Source organism: Sceloporus occidentalis, unplaced genomic scaffold (genome assembly GCF_023333645.1).
Source record: "Sceloporus occidentalis isolate IW3139 unplaced genomic scaffold, rSceOcc1.0.p SCAF_1, whole genome shotgun sequence".
NCBI lineage: Eukaryota > Metazoa > Chordata > Lepidosauria > Squamata > Phrynosomatidae > Sceloporus > Sceloporus occidentalis.
Window position 1 is genome coordinate 235,320,322 of NW_028316981.1, and position 22,953 is coordinate 235,343,274.

At 44.4% G+C, this 22,953-nt stretch overlaps 1 protein-coding gene across 1 annotated transcript; it reads right to left on the reverse strand.

The window, feature by feature from the left end:
- Positions 1 to 591: 591 nt before the first annotated feature.
- DMRT3 (doublesex and mab-3 related transcription factor 3) lies at positions 592 to 21,919 on the reverse strand. The gene is made up of 2 exons (XM_089511842.1): positions 21,439 to 21,919; positions 592 to 2,236 (listed from the first exon to the last, which is right to left on the reverse strand). Exons 1-2 carry the CDS (start codon positions 21,917 to 21,919, stop codon positions 1,275 to 1,277), a joined length of 1,443 nt encoding a protein of 480 aa, XP_089367968.1. The 3' UTR covers positions 592 to 1,274.
- Positions 21,920 to 22,953: the final 1,034 nt, after the last annotated feature.

A 22,953-nucleotide genomic window follows, 5' to 3' on the forward strand; every position in this document is an offset into this window, starting at 1 on the left:
ATACTTCTGCATCACATTTCTCAACTATACTTCTGGTCCCATGAGTAAGTGATGTTCTGATAAATTCTGAAGTACAGGCTTTACTCATTACATTCCTTGCATCCATATTCCCAAGGAGAGCACCAAAATGCAGAAAGCTTCCTTGATCCTGATCAATCAGTTCATACTGTTATCATTTCCACAGTGCATAGATCTTTTGTGAAGCTAATGGGTCATTACTGCACCAAGCCATTTCAAAATACTTTTTTGTAATAGGGACTGCTCTCAGCATTTTCATACCAGCTGCTTGTGAGGACTGCAACTAAACTCATAAGAAACAGGGAAGCTGTTGGGATGAGGAGCAGGTTGCATCATCATTCCAGCTAATCCACAAGATAACAGGCTTCAGTTCTTGAATGCCTGACTCTACTAACCATCTGTTCTCTTCACACCTAAAGGGCTTAAGCGTCAGTTCAGGACAGTAGTCCTAGCTCCAGCCTGTCACTAAAACCAAGCCCATTTATACACTATTCTATCCATAAAGACAATCTTTTTACCAAATATAAATGACATGTGAGAATCAAGATCAGCATCTGAGTTTATTCCCCCCTCCCCCAAGACCTTAGCATGCTACATTAACCTGACAGTGTTTAAACATGTGGTCATTTTTCACAAGACATTTTCATGCAACTCAACAGCTGTAATTGGCTTTACATTGACATTATACATGTTTCCATTTAGCCATGTGAAAAGAATAGCAGTTAAGGTGTCTCCAAAAAGTGTCCAAGCTTGAACAGCAAGGAGATGGTTCATTTTTAGTCTTTTTGAGGCTCTTGGTTTTACCACCAAGACCATGATTCTGTTGATAAAGTCAACAAGGTCCATGTTTAGTCCATTTGCCACTGAATTATTGGATTTTTAAGTTCCTATATCCTGAGGAGTCCTCTCTTTGAACACTGTATTCAAGTACAATATCAACATTCCCAGTTGTCTAAAAGGCAAAATTTATCTGTTCCACTTTACATGTTCCACAGCCTTTGTCACAAGTATGCTTAAATTTACATTTTTCCTTTCATTTTTGTAATAAACATTCAGTACTAAAGCCATGATGTAGTAGCTATTTGGCATTTTCCAGTGAAGTGCAAGAAATAAAATAAGTTATGGTTTTATTGCTAGAAGATAGTAACAAGCAGAGTCACTTTTTATACAATTAAAGGTTTCATTATTCCTTCCTCTTGGTGCCCAGTAGTTCTGGCCCACTGCAAAATATCATGGTATCATGGCAAATTGTCATTTTAGGAAGAAGTGTTTAATATTCTAGAGTCTGAGGAATCAGATCTTTCATCATAGTCATCTTCTGCATAAATAGGCTGTTTTGAAACAATTGGACATCCATCATCAGGGATGGAGATTCTAGGATCCTCTGATGGACGCGTAGGAAGGACAGGAGAACTTCGGAAGACACTGGCAGAATTAGCTGAGAAAGGGCTGACATACTGAGACCTCAGCTGGTACTGCTGTTGGAGTGTCATGGTGTTCCACAAAGTAACATCATTGGGCAGAAATGGACTGGACTGGTTTCTTGCCAAAGTATTCCTCAGCATCAGTGGATATCGGGGTGGCTGTGGGAATGGATGTTGTAAGGGGACAGCCAGAGGGTTTGGCACAACGTTACTAGTATCAGCAGAAAATCTTAGTGTGTCTGGGACTCTAAAAGCAGACCCTACAGACCACTTTGAAGAAGAAATGGGATAGGAACTGAGGGTGTGTTCAAAGAGGTGTCCATTTGAAGGCAAAACCAGGCCATCTGGCTCAGCAGTTCTCTCCCCCCCTGCTATGGAGGACCTGCTGGACAGAAGGACCTCCACTGCACCCACCAGGTCACCCCCACAGCCTTTCAAGATCAGTTCAAGCACCGTTGGCTTTTGGTTGGGGAAAATCTTTTTTAACACCTCAAGGGGTGGGCGGTTAGCTTTCAAGCCAAAAGGCAGAGAAACAGTCCCAGACGGACCTTCAATCAAGAGGTGATTTTGTTCTGGTTGGTACTTGGGGCTCTCAGGTCTGCTCTCAGCACTGCCACTGTTCTTCTGGACAGCATAGCCAACCTCATCAACAGAAACTATTTCAGGGCTCTCGGGAGCAAAGTTGCTCTTGGCCTTTGTCACATCCGGGGAACTCCTTTGGTCTGTGTCTTTGTCACTATAAGTCTCAGCGCTGTCTGCTCCACTGACATCACCCAATCGTTCTTCAGTCATGTCTGTAAAAACAGAGGACAGCTTGGTTAATAGGCACAAGAACACAGGAGTGGCTGGCTACATTTCTCTTGATATGGCAAGTACTGCCTGAAAAGTTCCAGATGTCAAGAAATACGAGAGAAGCTGCTTTAATGCATTAGACCCACTTCCCCATCTAACCCAGTATTCTTTTCTACTTTGATTGGCAAATGGCTCCTCCATGCATTATTAGAGTAGTATAACCTAGTTCTAACTTGCAACATATGAAGTTACACAAATTCAAGAAGGATATTGACAACCTGGAGGGTGTCCAGAGGAGGGTAACCAAAAAGGTGAAAGATCTGGAAACCATACCCTATGATCAGGGGCTTAGGGACCTGGATATTATTCAGCCTGAAAAAAAGAAAGTTAAGAGGGGACATGATAGCCATGTTCAAATATTTGAAGGGTTATCATATTGAGGATGGAGCAAGTTTGTTTTCTGCTGCTCCAGTGACTAAGATAAGGAGCAGTTGATTCAATATATCCCAACAGATATCCCATTGAAACATTAAGAAGAACTTCCTGACAGTAAAAGCTGTTTGACAGTACAATACGTTGCCTTCGACTGTGGTGGAGTCTGGAGAGCCATCTGTTGAGAGTGCCTGAATTGTGTCTACTTGCATGGTAGGAGGTTGGGCTGGCTGGCCCTTGTGATCTCTTCTAACTCTATTGTTCTGTTCTATTCTAAATAGGATAATTGAAGTAAGTCTTGTCTGGAAGGCCTTGCTGCAATGATCTGGAGTTGTTAGTCACATGTGAGTTAAGTCCCATAGACAGTTATGACCAATACTGTATATGGTCCATTATTTTAATCCAGGGGTTTTTTTCCTACTCCAAGAGTAGTCAGCTGTACAAAGGACAATCCACCCTTTTCCCCCAACAGGTCTCATGATCTCCTGTGCATGTCAAAATACTTTTTCCCCCCTCATTTCTCCTGCAAAATGCCAACTGGAAGTGAAATCGTGTCACATTCTGTTGCCATTTTGGATGACAAATTCCCCATTGCCATTTTGAAGTGAAAACAAAGGTTTTGGGGTGTCTGGATGGTCAGGAGAGCTTCTTTATGCACAAAGAGGCTTTGGGCATGATTCTGGGGTAAATAAACAAAGAAAACTTAGGAAACTTGAATTGCCCACATATTTCACCTAGGAGATTACTGCACTACACCCTAATAGTGCTGCTATTCACTTTTACTGCTCTGGCTGCCTCCTGTGGCATTCTGGGGTTTGTAGTCCATTGAGGCCTAAGAGCTCTCTGGCTGAGAATTCTAAATGCCTCTCCCTTAACTGCAAATCCCAGAATGCAACAGGAGGCAGCCAGAGCAGTTATAGTGAAATAGCAGCACTATAAGAGTGTAGTGCCATAATCTTGCTAAAAAGCCACACCTTTTTAAATTGACGGGGCTTTAAGAGACTGGCAGGGGGCCTTCATACTGAGTTGAAGGAACATGACAACAACAAATAGATGTACTCTCTTCCAACATACACTTAGCTGAAAGGTTTATCAAAAACAGAGGTGTAGAGAACTTGGGAACAATATAGGAGAAACAGTAACACTGGAACATGTTCACTGTAATTTCAGAGAAATGGATCATGTTGATGACTTTGTTGATCCTTCTGCTGTTCTTGAAGTTACGGGTCCAGTTCTTTTACATTTCATGCAGCCAGCCTAGATAGGTATTTAGAAGAGCCTGGACTCCCCTACTGGCCAATGTGCCATTTGCTTTGTACGTATTTAGAGGCAGGAAACAAAGGCTTATATATATATATATCAGAAGAATTGTTTTTTAATTAGATCAGCATGCTTGCCTATTATATCCTTTACAAGGCTGGTTTTTAAAAGAACAGTTTTTATTATGTCCATCCAGTATTCACAATGCACTATACACATTCTTCCGTTTCCAAATGTGAGCTTGATTGTTTTGATATACTTATTATATTTTATTCACAGATGCAAACTTAACATTCTTCATCAGCATGACAGCTCTTCAACATGACAGACACTAATGAATCCACCCAACCTGGGATGTTACTTTTTTGGACTACACCTGCAAGAGACACTCAGTCAGCATCTCAGCTGGCTGGGGTTTTTGACAGTGGTAGCCCTACCCTCCCCCCTCCCAAAAAAAACCTCTGGAATCCACCAAGGGAATCCAGTTATTTGGACAGAATAAATAGATTAATTTATCTCTAATAATGACAAAATAAGGAAGCTACTTAATACAGAGTCAGACCATTGGTCTATCTAACCCAGCAATGACTGGCAGTAACTCTCCACGGTTTCAGACATAATTCTTTCCTCACCCATCAACGTGATTTCTGATTTACCAGCCAAGTACTATCCAGGCTTGACCATGCTTATCTTCCTAAATCATATGAGCTCAGATGTGTTCAGGAGAATAAACTGATAGTTAATCAGTTATGTGCTTGATGTATCCACACTGGCTTTGCTTAGTCTTCTCTGATATCCAATTTACAGCCAACATGACCTTCCATCGTTCCAGATACTGCTTTCCAGTAGAGGTTGGTGGCTCCCATGTCGATGGACTTATGAATTCAGTCTGGGTTTAGTATGAACTTTTAAAATTGTTCTCAATGGTGGGGAACCCATCATAACATCTTTACTAAGGACTGAAACAACACGCAGGCATCTGACTAACATCTCCAATTGTTTTGGAGGGTTTTGTTTTTCCTGTTTGGTTTGTAACATCTTGCCTGATGAAGAAGCCCATGGAGCTTCAAAAGCTTGCAAAAAGTCTATTGTGCATTCAGTTGGCCAATAAAGGTATCACTGATGGATTTTTGTTTGTATTTGTTGAATGGCCAACACAGCTACCCCTGAATATTTTAGGGATGATGCGTTTCAGCACCTTGGACAGTTCAGACTAGAAGCCTGAGTGGATTCAACAGTCTCATTGACATGGGAGCCACCACCATTGCTTCCACACACTGCTTCTTTTAAATAAAACAAGAGAGACCTACTCATATTCACCCAAAAAAGTGTCATGAATCTCTTGCACATGAGTGCATGAATATCTCACCTTGTTCTCCATGCCAGTTCTTTGGGAAACTGAAAACAGACAAACAAGGCATCCTTCTCTTTTTTGAGAAGCAACAGCAGCAGCCTACTCCAGCCCAAAGGACTGCTCTGGGACATATGAATGATGAAGATTTACTCCACCTCTCCTCTCCCACACTTATGCAGAAACTGCTGACTAGCTGGTAGGGAAGAATTTCACATCAATGCTCTTTGATTGTATTTTGCAAACAAAATGCCTGTTGCCTGGTAACATTTCACTTGAGCCTGACCTTCCCCAAAAGTTATTGCTATCAGATTCGATTTACACTGTCCTCCTGTGATTACTGTAATCTTTTAAACTGGGAAATTCATATATCAGGTGGTGGGGGGAGGTCTGCGAGTCAATAACACTTCTATCCATCAGATTTATAAGCCTCCTAAACCTCAAAGAGGAATTTGTTTCTGTTTTCAGTCCAGGTTCCTCCCAGTACACTTTGAAATTTCCAAATATCTGTAGCAGCACCTTTCCTAAAGCAATGAAGAGCCCAATGAAACCCGAAAGGAGTTTATTGTCTGTAAAATAAGACACACTCAGCAGGTTGAGCTTGTAAATGTTATAGGATGGTTGTGGACTCACTAACCCTGGAACCTTTCTGGGTGGATGATCCAGTGGAAGGTACCAGAGCAGAAGTGAGGAAGATGCGGCCTTCCAATTGTTTCTAGAATCAGATTCACATCAACTTTTGCCAAAACAGTCTACTAAAGATAATGTTGTAATCCTACACATGTCTAAAGTCGAAGCCTTGCATGGCTGGCACCCATAGTTTTTTGTGGGTTTTTCAGGCTATGCGGTCATGTTCTAGAAGAGTTTATTCCTGACGCTTTGCCAGAAGCTGTGGTGGCATCTTCAGAGAAAGATCCACAGATGCTGGTGAAATATCAAGAATAAACTATTCTAGAACATGGCCACAAAGCCCGAAAAACCCACAAAAAACTGCATATGTCTACTCAGAAGTAAGACTCATTTTGTTCAATATAGCTCACTCCCACATAAGTGTGAATATAAGGTGACAACCCAAGCCTTTCCCAAGACAAGAGGATGGAAAGAGATTGACCATGGCAAACTGAGCCTTCCTGACAAGCCAAGTAAGGCAGTTGATTCCTGCCCATTTCAACAGAAGTAAGTATATTGCTTGCATTTCGCTCTCACTGAAATGCATAGGGGGCCTAGTTCTGTGGATACTGGCCAATGGTGTGTGTGTGCATGTGCATCACCTGTAGATGCCCCCATGAGTTTCATAGGGTTTTTCTTAGGTAACCAATACTCAGAGGTAGTTTTGCCTGTCCTATCCTCTGAAATATATCCTACAGCACTTATTATTTCTTGTTGATCTTCCATCCAAATACTAACCAAGGCTGACCCTGCTTAGCTTCCAAGATAGACAGGCTCTGGTCCTTTAGAGTATTTAGGCCCTTCTAATGTGATTACAGCTTTAATTTATTTCACTGAGAATAAGAAAGGAAAGTTATTCAGGATCCTTAAACTGTGGGGTTTATGCTGACTATTCGCTACAGCAATTCTCATAAATTTTCCCTGGAGGGAGACATGATTATGGAACAAGCTATTTAAGGCCTACTGTGCTAATTTATCAGATGTTTTAATGACACCTAACTAATTACAGTCTGTTAATTCTAATTCTCTGGAGAGAATATCAAGAAGCTGTACCGTCTAAACTGTAAAGACACTTTCCACCTTGCCAACTCAAGCATTGCAGCATATGTTCAGTGTAAATCAATCTGGCGAAACAGATGAACACACTGGGCCACAGACACACTCATCTTGGTATGACACTCCAAGTATAGTGTAATACACAAGCCAATACACCAGAGGTGATAATACAGTTCTCCAGCTATTTCAGACTACAATTCCCATCAGCCCTAGTTGAGGAGTCATAGGAACTGCAATCAGAAAACCACAGGTACCCATCTTTTCATTCCACAAACCACTTTGGTTTAAACCAATCTTCTTCTCAAACGTTATTTGAAAAGGAGGCTGCGACCCGGCATCCCAGACTAAATTTCCTTCTTGTGTGTTTTGATGCCATTTCCAAACCACAGTTCTTTGTTTATTGAAAGTAGTATTAGTGCTCAAATTGTGAGTCACTTTGAGTCCCATATTGGGAGAAAGGCAGGAAACAAGTTAGATAAATAATACAGAGAAAAAATACATATTAACCCCACCAAATTCCAGAGTCCTGGGTAAGGAGTCTCAGGTGCACACAGCAGCCTTCAATGGGTTTATTCAAAGGTTCAGTGGCTTAATCCCAAACATAAATTCCTATGGAGGTCAAGTGGGTTCACTCCCTGGTTGGCTATAGAACAGCATCCGATGATAAACCGTGTAAAAGGGCGGCCTTCCCTTCCCAGGGGCAGAGGCTTGATTTAGGATGCATCTGTTGGAGTACTGGCATCAAAACTTGTTTTGTATATCTTTGTTGCTTTCTTTGAGAAGGGAAGTGTCTTCTACGCAGGAACACTGATGTGTATCTCTATGGCCATTTGGTCAGTGCTGCTGGTGAAGCGGTCACCTCCCATACCTCTCCCTTTTCTGGGGGTCAGTAAAGTTTATTGCTCTTTGTTCACTCTCTCCCTCTCTCTGCTCTCACCAAGCATGGAAGCAGAAACCAGGTTATGCTACCAAAGATGTTTTTCTTCTTACTTACACACGTGAGAGCCAGCTCTAGGGACTCTTCTACCAAGTCTAGTTTTCTCTACTGATTAGTTAGTTTTGTAGCAGTAAAGTACCTTTCTTTTTCCCTTCCAAGGCATCTTGTCTATTTACCAGAAGCTCAGATCCAGCGGATTTTTACCAAATACCTCTGGAGTACATGCATTTGTACATGTGTTGGTGCCGCTGCTGCTGCTAAACTTTCTTAACCACATAACTTTCTTAACCATAATTCTAACAGCATCTACACTGCTGAAATAATGCAGTTTGACACCACCAACTCCATCCTACAGAATCTTGGGATTTGTAGTTAAAGTGGTGTCAAACTGCAGTATTTCTACAGTGCAGATGCAACCCTGGTCCCCCAAATGAGCCACCCCTGAACCTTGTGAAACCTTTCCCTTCCACTTCCGACAAAAAGCTTCTCTTCTTTCTTGGTGCCTTTGGGGTGCATTGCGATCCCAAAGAGGTTAAAGGAATGAAGCCTGGGAGGGAAATCATTTCTGAACAATAAGGAAACAGTGTTTTCTCCCTTTATCGGTCTTGCTTTTCATTCTAGAAGTTACAGTCGGTGAGAAGATGCCTTGCCACCAAGTATTTTTCGGACTGCTTGCCCAGCCCCCAGCTGCGATCCTAGGCACACTCACCTGAGATTAAACCCCATTGAACTCAATGGGGTTTACTTCTAAACAGACTCCCTGGGGTTTAAATCCCAACCGGAATTAGAGTTCTTTAAACCCATCCATCCATCGGGATTGATGGGAAAAGAAAATTACAATGTCTCAGTGACTCAAAATGTTTCGTTAATCGAGCTATTGGTACAAAAGTAGTACGTAAGTGGAAACTAAAAAAACACATCTATACACACACACACACACAAACACACACACACATCCTTCGGAAATAAAGCCGGCGGTTAGGGTCAAAGTACGGAAAGAATATGTGAATGGCTGAAAGTGTGTGAGAAGATTGACTTCATATCTTTTAATTGTTTATTTGTTTTCAATCAAAAGTATTTTAATAACAATAATAATAATAATAATAATAATAATAATGCCAGCCGGTGCCAGGAGCAAAACACACCGCAGAAATAATCCAGTTTGAGACCTAACTGCTCTGGCTCAATGCTAGGGAAATCTAGGATCTGTAGTCTTGTGAGCTGGTGCCACAACAAACTGCATATCCCAGGTATCCATGGCATTGAGCCATGGCAGTTAAAAGCGGTGTCGAATTGGATTATTTCTTCAGTGCAGACGCAGCCTTGGTCAATTGGTGTAGGGATTTCTACGGTGAAAGTCAAGCCCCTTCCGACTAAAGGCTAAAGTGACAATTTCCACCCTGCACAACGATAGCACTCTGATGCCACTTTAACTGCCATGGCTGGGTCCCAATGAACGCTGGGGGGGGGGTCGTTTGGGGAGATACTAGAGCAGTGGTCCCCAAACTGTGCCCTTTAAGAAATTTTTGAGGACTTCAGCTCCCAGAAGCCTCAGCCATATTGGCCAATAGTCTGGGATCCTGGGAGCTGAAGTCCCAAATCCCTTAAATGGCACAGTTTGGAGAGTATTGCCCTAGAGCTGAAAGTGAAAGAGACCTCAGTTGGAAGAGGAACTGGAAAGGGAACCTGGGGGGAACTTTATCACTTTTCTCAAAATAATAATAATAATAATAATAATAATAATCTTTATTTCTACCCCGCCTTCCCACAATGTGATCAAGGCGGCTTACAGATAAGAAGACAATAAAATACAAGTTAAAATATTCCATATAAAAATTAAAACATCATCAGAGGAGTAGGGACGGGAAGCAAACAATCAAAATATCAGGGCCAAGATAAGACAACAACTTTAAGGTAGTTGGGGCAAAAGATAACAGGATTACTGAAGTGGGAATGCCAGCCGAAATAAGTGTGTTTTAAAATCTTTTTTAAAAGAAAGTAACGATGCAGAGGAACGAAGCTGTACAGGGAGCTTGTTCCACAAAGTGGGTGCAAAGATAGTAAAGGCCCTCTGTGAGGTCGTTACAAAGCGAGACTTAGGGACCTCCAACAGGTTGGCCCCAGATGTTCTGAGTGTGGGTCCCAATCTCTGACCATAGCCACCAGGAGAAGCAGGCTCCCTTGCTTTTAGTGAGAGAACGGAAGAAAAGTTGTCCCTTTCTTCACCCAAACAAGAAGCCAGCATCTGAAATTCCCTGCTGCTCAGATGGAGAAAGGAGCTGTTCCCCCAGGTGTCCTCCTTTTCCAGGACATATCCTCCATGTCAACCTTCTGTCTCGTCTAGGAGGGATTTCAAAATGCCCTCCATTTTGAGCATGACTAAGAAGCAGGGATTTACATGTACAGGAGTGCGTCCAGCTTTTATTGTCCTCCATTTTTCTTTAATGTCCTACATTTGACTGTGCCTTGCCCCAGGGCTTCCAGCCACCATCCATCAGGAAAATGACAAGGTGGCAGGCAGACTTCACCAAAGGAATTATATTTCCTGGTGTTCAACTCCTGCCAGACCCCCAAACTCCATCAAAAATACCAAAGCCAAGCCTGTTAAGAACTAACTTTAAATCAGCAGAGTAGCAGAGGATGCTTCTTTGTCTAACTATATATATATATATATATATATATATATATATATATATGATTTCCGTTTCAATCAGACATATATATTCACATGAGCACATAGGACAATAAACATAAAACATATTAACATAAGACTTACATTCTGTTTTTTAAAACGCACACACACACATAACATAAATACTTGACTTCCTTCTACCCAGGATCTTTCCTTTTCATCTATTTTTATTGTCTTATCTTCATACCTTTATCTGTGCAAACTATACAGTAATTTGTTTTCCGTTACTTTTACCAATATTCATTATGATTAACCGCTTGACCTTCTTTATCTTATCTTCGAGCAAATTCTTAATTTGGTTAATTTGCGATGCGTCATAACTTAAATTGCATGGCATTTCCATTTGTTTCCATCTTATATGTCTCACTCTTATCTACACTTCTTTGTCTAACGATGCTTCTCTAAGAACTGGGACTGACTCAAGAACAACGCAAGTAGCCTGCCCTTTAAACAAAAGTTTACTCATGGCTTGACTCTACAGATGCACAGAGGCTACATCTTAGCCTCGCTAATGAATAGTTCAGGTAAAAGAAGAAATCTTTATCTCACCTCAAGAAAAAGTTGAGGAAGATGGAGGACCGGGAGACCGAGGGGAATTTATTTGTGTGGGAGAACATTTCATAAGGGAATGACCTGAATCATATGGTTTGCTTACCAATTTGCAAAGGTATTTATTGCCTTTTGATTAAAGTAGAAACAAATGAGATGTTTGAAGGAGGGGAGACAGCAGAGTTTGCATGCAGAAAAATCCTATCTATCTGAGGAGGGGAAGAGTATACTGCAATCTTCCAACAGTGTCTAACCAAGTCAAGCCTAAGACAAGATGGCTCTCTTCCTCCAGTAGCCAGATGCAAAGGCTTATCTGGGATCTAGATGTGGATGGACTTAAACCAACGCCCTCGAACTGGATTGTAAAGGATCTGGAGCAAGAGTGTATTGGGGGGGATGAAGGCATTGTCTGAACCCCAAGAAGTTTTGCTTCATTCCCTGGATTTCTAGCATTGCTTAAAAACTTCGGTTGCGCATTTAAAAATAAGAGTTTTTGCATCTCAAGCAAAGCTTCCCAGGGAATGCGAAGACAACAAACAGAAGAGTTTTCAGTGCGAACCATTTTCAACGTCTCGCTCCTTCTTTATTTGGCGGTAGATTTTGCTGTCACTGAGAAAAACGCTTCCTCCTCACCCCAAAACGGATCCAGGGGATGAAAATGTAGAGATCTGGGGTGACTTGGTGGTTTGAGATTAGGGCTAGGGCTCTAAGAGACCTGGGTTCGAGTTCCGCTCAGCTATGGGCGGACTTCTGCCAAGCTCCCTCTGACTAAATCTTGCCAAGAAAACCTTGTGTTAGATAGCATTCAGTGGTAGCTGTGTTGGCCATTTAACAAATGCAAACAAAAATCCATCAGTGATACCTTTATTGGCCAACTAAGATGCACAATATACTTGTAAGCTTTGGAAACTCTATGGGCTTCTTCTTCATCAGGCAAAATGTTACAAACCAAACAGGAGGAGGGAAAATCAATTGGAGATATTAGTCAGATGCCTGCATGTTGTTTCAGTCCTTAGTAAAGATGTTATCATGGGGAGGATATCTTTTGTGCAGGCGATGCGGCAATAGGGAGCTTTTCAAAGTCCAGGAGATTTAAAGTCCCTTTGCATTTGTGATCGAGAGGATCGCCCAAACTCTGAGTCGCCTAAGGCGCAGGACTAACGAGCGAAACGTCAGAGTGTACTGATCCCAGGGAAAAAGGGCAGCCTCTGCTTTTGAAAACTGGGAATCTGAACTAGAGTGAACCTAAATGAAAATTCAGAGTGTACATTCAGTGGATTCCGTGGGGGTACTCCAGGGGAGAGCAGCAATTAGGTTTCTGGTTTTAGCAAGGACGGATCCCCCAGGTTTTGCAGGGCCGCTTTTATATTAGACCTTGCCATCTTAAGGAATTTATCAAAAACAAGTTAGTCATGCCCTCCTCGTGTATAAAGTCCAGTAACCGTTCCCATCTGCCTTGCTTCATCCAATCCACCCTCAACATGGCTCTGGATCCACTGGATCCTTTCCGCCAGTTGTGATAGTCCGCACTTACAAGTGGCACCCAGTCGGCGTTAAGAGCAACTGTAGCGTTGCAATTTTGTGTGCCCTTCCCTAGCAACCAGTCCCATTGAACTCAATAGGTCGTATTCCCAATGGAGATACAGCAGGCTTGCCTTGAAAAAGGCGTTTACATTCACCTTGTGAAAAGGGTGAATCACGGCTCTTAGCACCTAAAGCCAACCAAGCGTACTAAATGCATCTGAGGAAGTAGACCTAAGTCTAGGAAAGCTCCTGCTGCCAATTTTTCTTTCAGTGAGTCTCAAAGGTGCTGCAAAGTCTTTCTACAGACTGGTTCTACAGACTCACACGGCTATATCTTTGGATTCAAGTACAGTGACATTCAACAGCCACAAAACTGCGATGACTTGATGGGGCCCCAGCCAAAATGCACAAAATACATGATGCAAGCTTTGGGTGAGCCAATGTCGTCTTCGTTTTTGAAAATTGGATAAAGGCCATATACAAGGAACAGGTGTTTCGAATTCATACAGGAGAGAGAAAGAAAAAAATTATGATGCTGGAGTCAAGTCACAGACCTACATTTTATTAAGATATTATTGTTGTTGTTGTTGTTGTTGTTCTCCGCATTGCTTTGACCTTTGAGGCAGGCATTGCCGTTCCTTGGCTGTGAGACTAGGACTCTGGGGGCCAGGGCTCGATTCCCAGCTTGGCCATGAAACCCATTGGGTGCCCTTGAGCAAGTCACACTCTCTCAGCCTCAGAGGAAGCAATGGCAAACCTCCTCTGAACGAATCTTGCCAAGAAAACTCCGTCACCTTAGGGACGCCATCGGAAACGACTTGAAGGCACACAGCAGCAACAACAAAGATGCCAAAACAACAACCCAGAGAACTTAGAATAGGTCGTCCTTTCAAGGCATCCAAAATTTGCCGCCCGAAGCCACTGCCTCACTCTGCTTAATGTCGGGACCAGGGACCAACCGAGAAGAAGCGGCCCTGGTCCAACACACACTGCAGCTATAATCCAGTTTGAGACTGCTTTAACTGCCCTGACTCAATACTAGGGAATCTGGGGATTGTAATTTATTGTGGCCCCAGAGCTCTCTGATAGAAAAGGCTAAATGTCTCACAAAACCAGAGTTCCGAGAATTCCCTCTCATTGAGCCAGGCAGTTAAAGCGGTCTCAAACTGGATTATTTCTGCAGTGTGGTTTGGACCCCAGTTGCACTGGGCTAGAGTTCTGCTCCCAAGCCCTGGTTCGTTTGTCCTTCCAGGGAGGGGACTTGGATGGGAGCCGTGTATGAATCTCCCCACTAACAACAATGAAAGAGGAGGGGAAACCAAAGCATCGCCTCTCCAGGACCTTTCCCAGGATGGGCCATGAAGCCTAGGAGTTAAACTTCAGGCTCAGTCTTCAGAGAGGAGGACGGGCTGCTCTCCTTTGCTGGGGTTTGGAGGAGCATCAGAGGAAAGAAACCCACTGGAGGTGAAAGAAAACCCCTCCAGGCTGGATTGTAGGATGCAATATTCACAACATCGAACTTGCCCAGAGCCCGAGAAACCCACAAAAAACCTACTTTAAAAACATTTTTTTTAAATTAAAATAACCTAAACAGCATAAAATTAAGATTGGAAACATTAAAAAAAACCCACTTTCTATAGATCACTTTAACAAGAAATGGGAGATAGTAGTAAAGTTTCTGAAAGATAAATGGGGAAAGTTAGCAGTGTTGAACTTGTAGAACGATTAAATACCTCAAAGATCTAAAAATGGTAATAAATAGACGTATATTGGTAAGGAGAAAGTAGGTATGAAGTTGGTATGAAAGAGGAAACATGAAAATTAAAGTAAACTGGAGAAGGTGGATCTATGTGTATGAGGGTATGAGTAGGTGGAAGGAGGAAATGAGTGAGAGGGAGGGTGTAAGGAAAAAAGGTTGGAAGTGAAGAGGATAGGAGGATAGGAAGAAGAAAATGGAAAGGGAAGTAAGACAGATGGAAAGGGGGAGAGAAGGAAGGAGGAGAAGGGAAAGGAATAGGGATGGATGAGATGTGTTGCTATGGAAGTAAGAAAGTAATGGGAGGAAATTAGAATGATGGATGGATGAAATACAGAGAATTTAGTGTGTGTATAAGTATATATGGTAAAAAGGTTAATGTAAATGGCGGTATAGATACTTGTATTCTCATAGGTTGTATGTATATAATGTTATGTGTTTTGTTTTGTTTTGTTTTTCTATTAAATAAATTACTCTTTTGGTTCGACCTGAACAAGGTACTACCTCTGAGCAAAGGGACCGATAGCCTCGAAAGCTCATGCTAAGAGAAAAACCAGTTGTTATTATTATTATTGTTATTATTATTATTTCTATGCTTTATTTATATAGCGTTGTAGTTAGGTTTAGAGGTGATACCGCATTCCTTCCTTTCCTTTTTCCTTCTTTCTCTTCTCCTCTTCTTTTCCTCCTGTTACCCAACTTTTGTCATTTCGCCCTTCGTGCGTCTTCGCTGGGTTGTTGTTTTTGTGTATTTTGCTTCCTTTTATGCTGCTCCCAAAGAGCGGGGTTCAAAACCTGAGTCTTCAAGGAGTGTGAAGCCAAGTCCATTTCTCTTGTAGCTCAGCTCCGCAGGCGTCCTGTCCGACCTGCTTTCCAATATGCATGCCATTGCCTACCGAATCGGTGTCACGCCTATTTTAACGCTTCCCTTCCTTTATCCCACGCCTAGTCATTTTGATGGCACCCCTCTTATTCAATAAGGCTGAGTCCGCACTGAGCAAATAATCGGGTTTTGACCCCACTTTAACTTTTATGGTTCCATGCTATGGAATTCTGGGAGCTGTCCTTTGTTGCGGCACCAAAGCGGGGCTGCTTGAGCAAAGGAGAGGTGCTTCCCAAACTTTGGTCCTCCAGCAATTTTGGACTTCAGCTCCCAGGATTCCTGACTGTTGCCCGAGCTGGTAGGGGCTTCTGGGAGTTCAAGTCCAAAACACCTGGAGGACCACAGATCCCTTACTCCGGAAGGATGAAAACAGGGATTCACACCAGGAGCCCTAACCTCAAAGAAAGAGCAAACCTTAGAGTCGAGGCCTTTGTTGCTGCTGTTGTTGTTGTGTGCCTTCAAGTCGTTTCCAATTTAACGGGGTTTTCTTGGCAGGTTTCTTCAGAAGAGGGTTGCCTTTGCGGCTGAGAGAGTGTGACTTGCCCAAGGCCACTGAGTGGGTTTCATGGCCCAGCCGGGATTCGAACCCTGGACTCCAGAGTCATAGTTCAACGTTCAGACCACTACACCACGCTGCCATTGACGCCAGTGTAAACCCACAAAATGTCTCGGCGTCATTTTAAAAGAGGCGCCCCGTCTACCAATACTTTCAAAGTCTCCCCTTGCCCATGAGGTGCCCCCAAGGTCCTGTCCACACGATCAAGACAACACCAAAGGAGGGACCCTTCTTCTTTGCCTCCTTGCCTGACCTACTTCTTGTTTCGTTTTTTAATTCATGGCTGGAAACAGGATTTCAACCATGAATGACTCCCAAAGAGCGGAGTTCAAAACCTGAGTCTTCAAACTGGCAGGTTAGACCCGCCGAGAGTAGACCCGTTCAATGAATTGCCCAATGGGGAGTCAAGACATAAGTAAATCCCATCGATTCAATGGATCTAGGTTCGGTAGGACTAGCAACAGGATTTAGGCTGGGGAGTTTAACATCTGGCCAAAAGATGTAATAAATGCCGCACCTAAACTTCAGTACAAGAAATATATATATTTCATAATTGTGAGTCACAACAATCCAGTTTTTAAAAAATTAAACTAGGGGTGCATCCACACTTCAGAAATAATCCGGTTTGACAGAGGTTTAACTGCCATGGCTGAAGGCTATGGCATTCTGGGAATGGCAGTTGGATTATATGCGGAGGGGCTTTTCCATTATCCTTGGGTTTTACGGCCGCCGACGGCTTTCATTCATCGACTTTGCAGATTCTCTTCACCATTTTTAAACATGATAACACTTGTGTGTGTGTTTATCTATTGCTAGGGATACTCTGGTTTCTGTTCTGAACAGCCAAGAGCACTGTTTTACCCGGAAAAAGTGGGGTGCAGCTTTTTTAAAAACAAATGCGTCTAAGAATTGAACTGGATCTAAAGTAGAGACTATGTTACGAAGGACTTTCTCTTAATCGAAGGTGCTGCCAGATGATCCCTGCTGATAAGACTAAGGCTGCTCTCTCTTTCAAGAGGAATAAGACTCTTATTAATATACGATAAGAAAGGCGTGTGTGAAGACAAGAAGACAGTAATCATTCATGAAACAGGTTTAAATTAGACTAACTCCCAGGGAAGTGTACATATAGGCTCGCTGTATACAGTGGCCGTAGTAAGGTTTAAGGAGGTCTTTAGGGGACTCTATCCGGATCGAAAGCGACCCTTACCTTTATTCAAGGGGTATCTGGAATTATCTAAAAACGAGGAAATCCCAAATGCGGCTGTGGAGGAGTTTTAGTAATCAAAGTGGAAAAATCGTCACTCCTGATACCACTCTGTCCATGGCCGACTAAATTGCTCTGCAACCCTATTATTATTATTATTATTATTATTATTATTATTAACAATTCCAAGTTAAGGATTCCAAGTTATTAATAATAATAACAGGGTTGCAGAGCAATTTAGTTGGTCAGGGACAGAAGTGACGATTTTCCACTTTTATTTTTTTCCATTACTAATAATAATAACTCCTAAGGATTCCAAGTTATTAAAATATTAATAATAATAAGAATAACAATAACTCGACTGCATAATTTGTGGTATTAGTATTATTATTAATACTTTTCTGTTGTTGTTGTTTGTTATCATTTATTATTTGTTATTGTTGCGTGCCTCCAAGTCGTTTCCGACCTATAGTAACCCTACTAAGGCGAATCCTATAACGGGGATTTGGTGGGCAGGTTTCTTCAGAGGTGGTTTGCTATTGCTATTGCCATCCTCTGAAGCTGAGAGAGTGTGACTTGGCTAAAGTCACCCAGTGGGTTTTCGTAGCCGAGACCTTGCTCTCCAGAATCCTAATCCGACACTCAAACCACTACGCCATGCTGGGTCTCTTCATTACTACTACTACTGTTTTCCAATAATAATGATAATGATAATAATATTAATAATAATATTAATAATATTAATAATATTAATAATAATAATAATAATAATAATAATAATAATTTTCTACAGTGAAGCGAGGCGGGTTAGGGAAAGGAGTGGGTTCCAGAGGAAGCCAGTGAGAAACAGCTACTGAGCTGGAAAATAAACTCTGGGTCCCGAGGGATTTCCCTGGCGGCTTTCTTAGCTCCTTGCCGCCTTTCTTGCCTGGAAGTGCTTTGGAGGAAACCTCTCCTCCATCCGCGCCTCCCTTTGGCCTCTGGCTACTCCTGATCCCTTCTACACACTGCCAGCATTTCTGCTCCGACCTTTTCCTTTCCCACCAAGGAGCTGCAACAAAAACAGAGTCTCGATTTGCTTTGCTTTTTTTTCCCCAAAAGGCGACTCTGAATCTCTGGTTGCAGTTGGTAAACGGTAAATTGGTAAATCCGTGGCAGAAATAATCCAGTTTGAGACCTCTTTAACTGCCCCTGACTCAGTACTAGGGAATCTGTGAATTGTCGTTTATTGTGGCCCCAGAGCTCTCTTGCAGAGAAGGCTAAATGTCTCCCAAAAGTAAAGTTCCCAGAATCCCCTATCATCGAGCCAGGGACTCAAACGGGATTATTTCTGCAGCGAAGGAAAGCCTGTTGATGTCTATCCAGGGCGGTGAGATTTGCAGCACGATGTTAGGTACCTTTACTTCAAAAGTCAGACCTATTCACAAGTAAAGCTGTGCAAGATGGCAGCCTTCTCCTGGGTGTAAATCCTACTGTAGGAATGTAGGATTCAAAGTCCTAGCCCTGTTAGTCTGGGAAATCAGTAGGCAAAGGGATCTTGTAGCACCTTTGAGACCCACTGAAAGAAAGAAAGAAGTGAGTAGCATGAGCTTCCCTAGACTTGACCCTACTTCCTAAATTGCATACTGTATGGATGGTAGGGTTTATCTCTCGGGTTAGGCTGAGTAGAGGATTGGGGCCCTACTGACAATAAGAGCAGGACCCAAGGCTGGCCTTGGACGGCAAAATCCAGTAGCACCCAGATTAAAACTGGTAGAGAGTTACTCCCTGTGAAGAAGAATCGCCCCGTGAAGGAGTAACCCATCTTGGGCACATATTCAGGACATTTTAAAGCACAACCGTGGCTCCTGGAGCTGAGGAAAGGGACTGTAGAACAGGAAAACTCATGCTAGATCTTTCTTTTCCCCAATTCGTCTTTACACTGGTTTAATCCGTTTTAGCAACTTGTCCTCAAACCTTCCTCGTCGGGTGTGAAAATAGCCCCCAGTCCACGAGGGAAAGCTTACGCCCAATTTGTTGGCCTTTAGGGTGCCTCCGCTCTGGCTTGTTTTGCTGCAAGGGACCATTGCCGTTGCAATGAGGGGTGCTACAACTCACAGACACACCGAGAGACACAAAGACAAAATACTGGTACTCAGACCTCCAGATTAAGCCTATAGAAGTGTTGGCCGGAGCTGTCCATTCCGGCGGCTTCATTTCACAATATGTTCTCCCAGGTCCTATTTCATGAAGGGGATCTCTTGCTGCTGAGCCTTTTAGGAAACATTTCCCCCATTTTGGTGCCACTGTTAGGCGACGGACACACAAGAGACAGACACACACACACACAACCAGCCCAAATCTCAACTGCACTCCCTCTGCCTCGACAGGCCTTCTCGAAGATATTTGGGAAACCTGCAGGATTAAGCTGTGTCGAACAGGAGAAAAATGAGAGATGCGAGTAATAAGATGCCGGCATCTCTAATTTTTCTAATACTGGGTAAAGCTGAGCTGACCTGAGAGGGGCTCTATGAGGCACAAATGCTAACTAGAACAGATTTTCTTAAGGGAAGAAGGGTCTGGAATCCTGGAAGGAAGGTGAGCCATCCAGGTTCACTTCCAGATCCTCACAGAAGCCTCCATCCTACCGACAGTTGAAAGTAGAGTAAACCTGTTACATCATTTTGTTGTTGTTGTGTGCCTTCGAGTCCTTTCCGACTTATGGGCGACCCTATTATCATGGGGTTTCCTTGCCAAGTTTCTTCAGAAGAGGTTTGCCATTGCCATCCCCTGAGGCTGAGAGAGTGTGACTTGCCCACACTCTCTCAGTGGGTTACTTGGCAAAGCCGGGATTGGTACCCTGGTCTCCAGAGTCCCAGTCCAGAGTTCAAACCACTGCACCAGGGTGGCTCCCCTGTCAGAACTCCTTAAAGGTTACATTAAAAACTTTTGTAAATCCCATAAGATTCAATAGGTATTCTCTAGCAATAGGGTCCTTAGCTACCATCTCTCACATATCCAGGGGTAGCTGCGTTGGCCTTACAGCAAAGTACAGTAATAGCCCAAAATCCGCAAACAGCAATACTTTTATGGGACCCACCAAAATGCGCAAAAAGCTTGCTTGATGTATTTTGCGCATTTTAGTTGGTCCTATAAAAGTATCGCTTTTTGTGGATTTTAGATGCTATTGTACTAATAATCCCTGGATCCTTACTCCCGCCCCTCAACCTGTTGGATTGCGATCCCTCACACGTTACTTTCGGCGTTTAAACCGCAGTGCCTGAGACAAGCAGTAGTCAAAACGTTCCAGGCGATCCCGCAAGTGTTTGTTGGAAAGCAAGCCCCATCGATCTCAACGAAGACCTTTGTTTTTATGGCTGTGTGCTTTCCAGTCCTTTCAGACTTATGGCGACCCTAAGGCTGCCCTATCTCGGGGGTTTTCTTGGCAAGATTTGTTCAGAGGAGTTTCTGATCCCAAGTAAATGTGCCTAAAACGGCGACCTGAAGACCCCCTTCTTCCCCTAAGGACCTCGAGGGATTGCAGGGGGACCAGGCGTCCTCCTTTTCCAGGACCTGTCGTTCTACATGTCAACTTTCTGCCCAGGAGGAATTGCCAAAAGTCCTCCATTTGGAGCAGGACGAAGAGGCATGGATTGATATGTCTATAATATCACTTTTGTTTGGCCACGTCCTCCATTTCCCCCGAATGCCCTACATTTTGTTTTCACCTCCTTTGAGGCGAGGCCCTTTTGAGATTAAAACTCTGCCAGGTTCCCTGAACGGAGGCGGTCTCTTTCGGAGGTACTAGGAAATGACTTTAGACTTATTCGGCATCGGAAAGATCCTGGCCTCTTTCTTTTTGAGTCTAAGGGGAGAATTCAAAGATAGAGCTCTGTTCTTCTGTAGAATCATTATATAGAGAGGTCTTTGAGACTCCCTGAAAGAAAGAAGTTGGCAGCAGGAGCTTTCCGATGCTTAGGTATACATCCTCAGATGCATTTGGTCATACATACATACATACATACATATATACAATAAAGATACAGTTCAAAGATCTAGCCGTGCTAGTCTCTAGATTCAGTATATAAAGAGATCCTGTAGCACCGTTGAGACTCACTGAAGGAAAGAAGTTGGCATCAGTAGGTCGTGACTCTACAGGCTTAGCAAGGCCATACCTTTGGATTCTGGGGCAGCCCTTGCAACTTCTCCGGCCGCCCAGGCAGGCGCAGGAGCCCCTTGGCAAGGAGGAACTCTGCCCATGCTCAGAGGCACGGCCGTCCACGGCTTCCCTGAGTGGAAAGACTGAACAGTGGCCAAAGGAGCGACCATCCCGTCCCGGCCCCGGCGACCTACCTGTTTTGGGGATCTGGGTGGGAGGGAGGAGGGCGGCGGGCTGCTCGGCGGAGGCCCAGCGGAGGCTGGAGGCGCTGGCCATGAGCTCGGCGACGGGGGCGGCGGGGGCTCGTTGCGGGGCTCCCTCGGCGGCTGCTGTGGCGGCGGGGTTCCAGGCGGGGCTGGGGCTGGGGGCCTGGGCGTTGGCGTTGGCGGCGGGGAGGGTGCGCAGGGCGTCGGGGATGAGGCTGTCGAGGCTCTCGTTGGCCTGCTGGCGTCGGAGGGCCACCTGGGCGGCCATGACCCGCTGCCTCTCGATGATGAGGATGCACTTCTCGCAGGTGCAGTCCTTGAAGCGGCAGTAGCGCTTGTGGCCCTTCAGCCAGGAGAGCACCCCGTGGTTGCGGCAGCGAGCGCACTTGGGCGTCCGCTGCAGAGGGGGCCGCGAGGGCTGAGACACCGGGGAGCCCAGGTACAGGTACGGGGAGCCGTAGCCGTTCATGGCCCACGCCCCACCAGCAAGCTAAGCAGAGACCCCCAGGAAGAGCAGCAGCAGCAGCAGAGCCATCCCAGGCAGCCTTCCCCACCCAGACCCACGGAGGATGGCAGGCAGGCAGGCAGGCAGGCAGGCAGGGATGGTGGGCTGCCCCTTGGCGAGGGGCCTTCCCCTCCTCTCCCCCTCCACGCCCCTCCTCCCTCCTCCTCCCTCCTCCTTCCCTTCTACTTCCTCCTCCTCCCCTTCTTCTTATTCCTCCTCCTCCCCTTCTACTTCCTCCTTCTCTTCCTCCGCTGCTTCCTCCTTCTCCTCCTCCTTCTTCCTCCTCCTCCTCTTCTTCCTCCTCCTCCTCCTCTTATTTCTCCTTTTTCTTCCTTCTCTCCCTCCTCTTCTTCTTACTTCTCCTCCTCTTTTTTCCTCCTCAATCCTCCTCCTCCTCCTCTTCTGCCTTCTCCTTCCTCCTCCTCCTCCTCTTCTGCCTTCTCCTTCCTCCTCCTCCTCCCCTCCTCCTTCTTCTCCTTCCCCTCCTCCTCTTCCTCTTCCTCTGGTTCTCCTTCCTCCTCTTCCTCCTCCTCCTCCTCCTCCTCGGGAGGCTCTGTGGCTGCTTTCCCCACTTGCTGGGCTGGGTCCCTCTCTGTCTCGCCGGCTCCCCTTTCTGGGGGAAGAGAGTATGCTCAACTAGAGGACGGGGAGGTTCCCTTTCCCTTCTCCTCTCCCACCAATCACCCCCCCCCCGAGGCAGATGGGCTCGGCCTTTGAGCTCTGGGCCTGAAAATGCTGGCAGAAGGGCAGGGAGCGAATGGGAAGAGCCCATTTTAGGAGGGCGGGGGGTTACTTGAGTTATCCGCTGCCTGGGAGAGACTTGGGAGACTAAGAAATGCGCGGGAAGGGGCTTTTCTCGCCATAGATTTCAGAGACAATGTGTTTGCTGGTTTCATCTCTTGCCCAATGGACCCTCAGGGACCCCTCTTTCTATATATGAGGAAGAATTCTAAGGTACAGCGGTATAAATCTGGAAGATCAATCTGCAAAGGGATCTT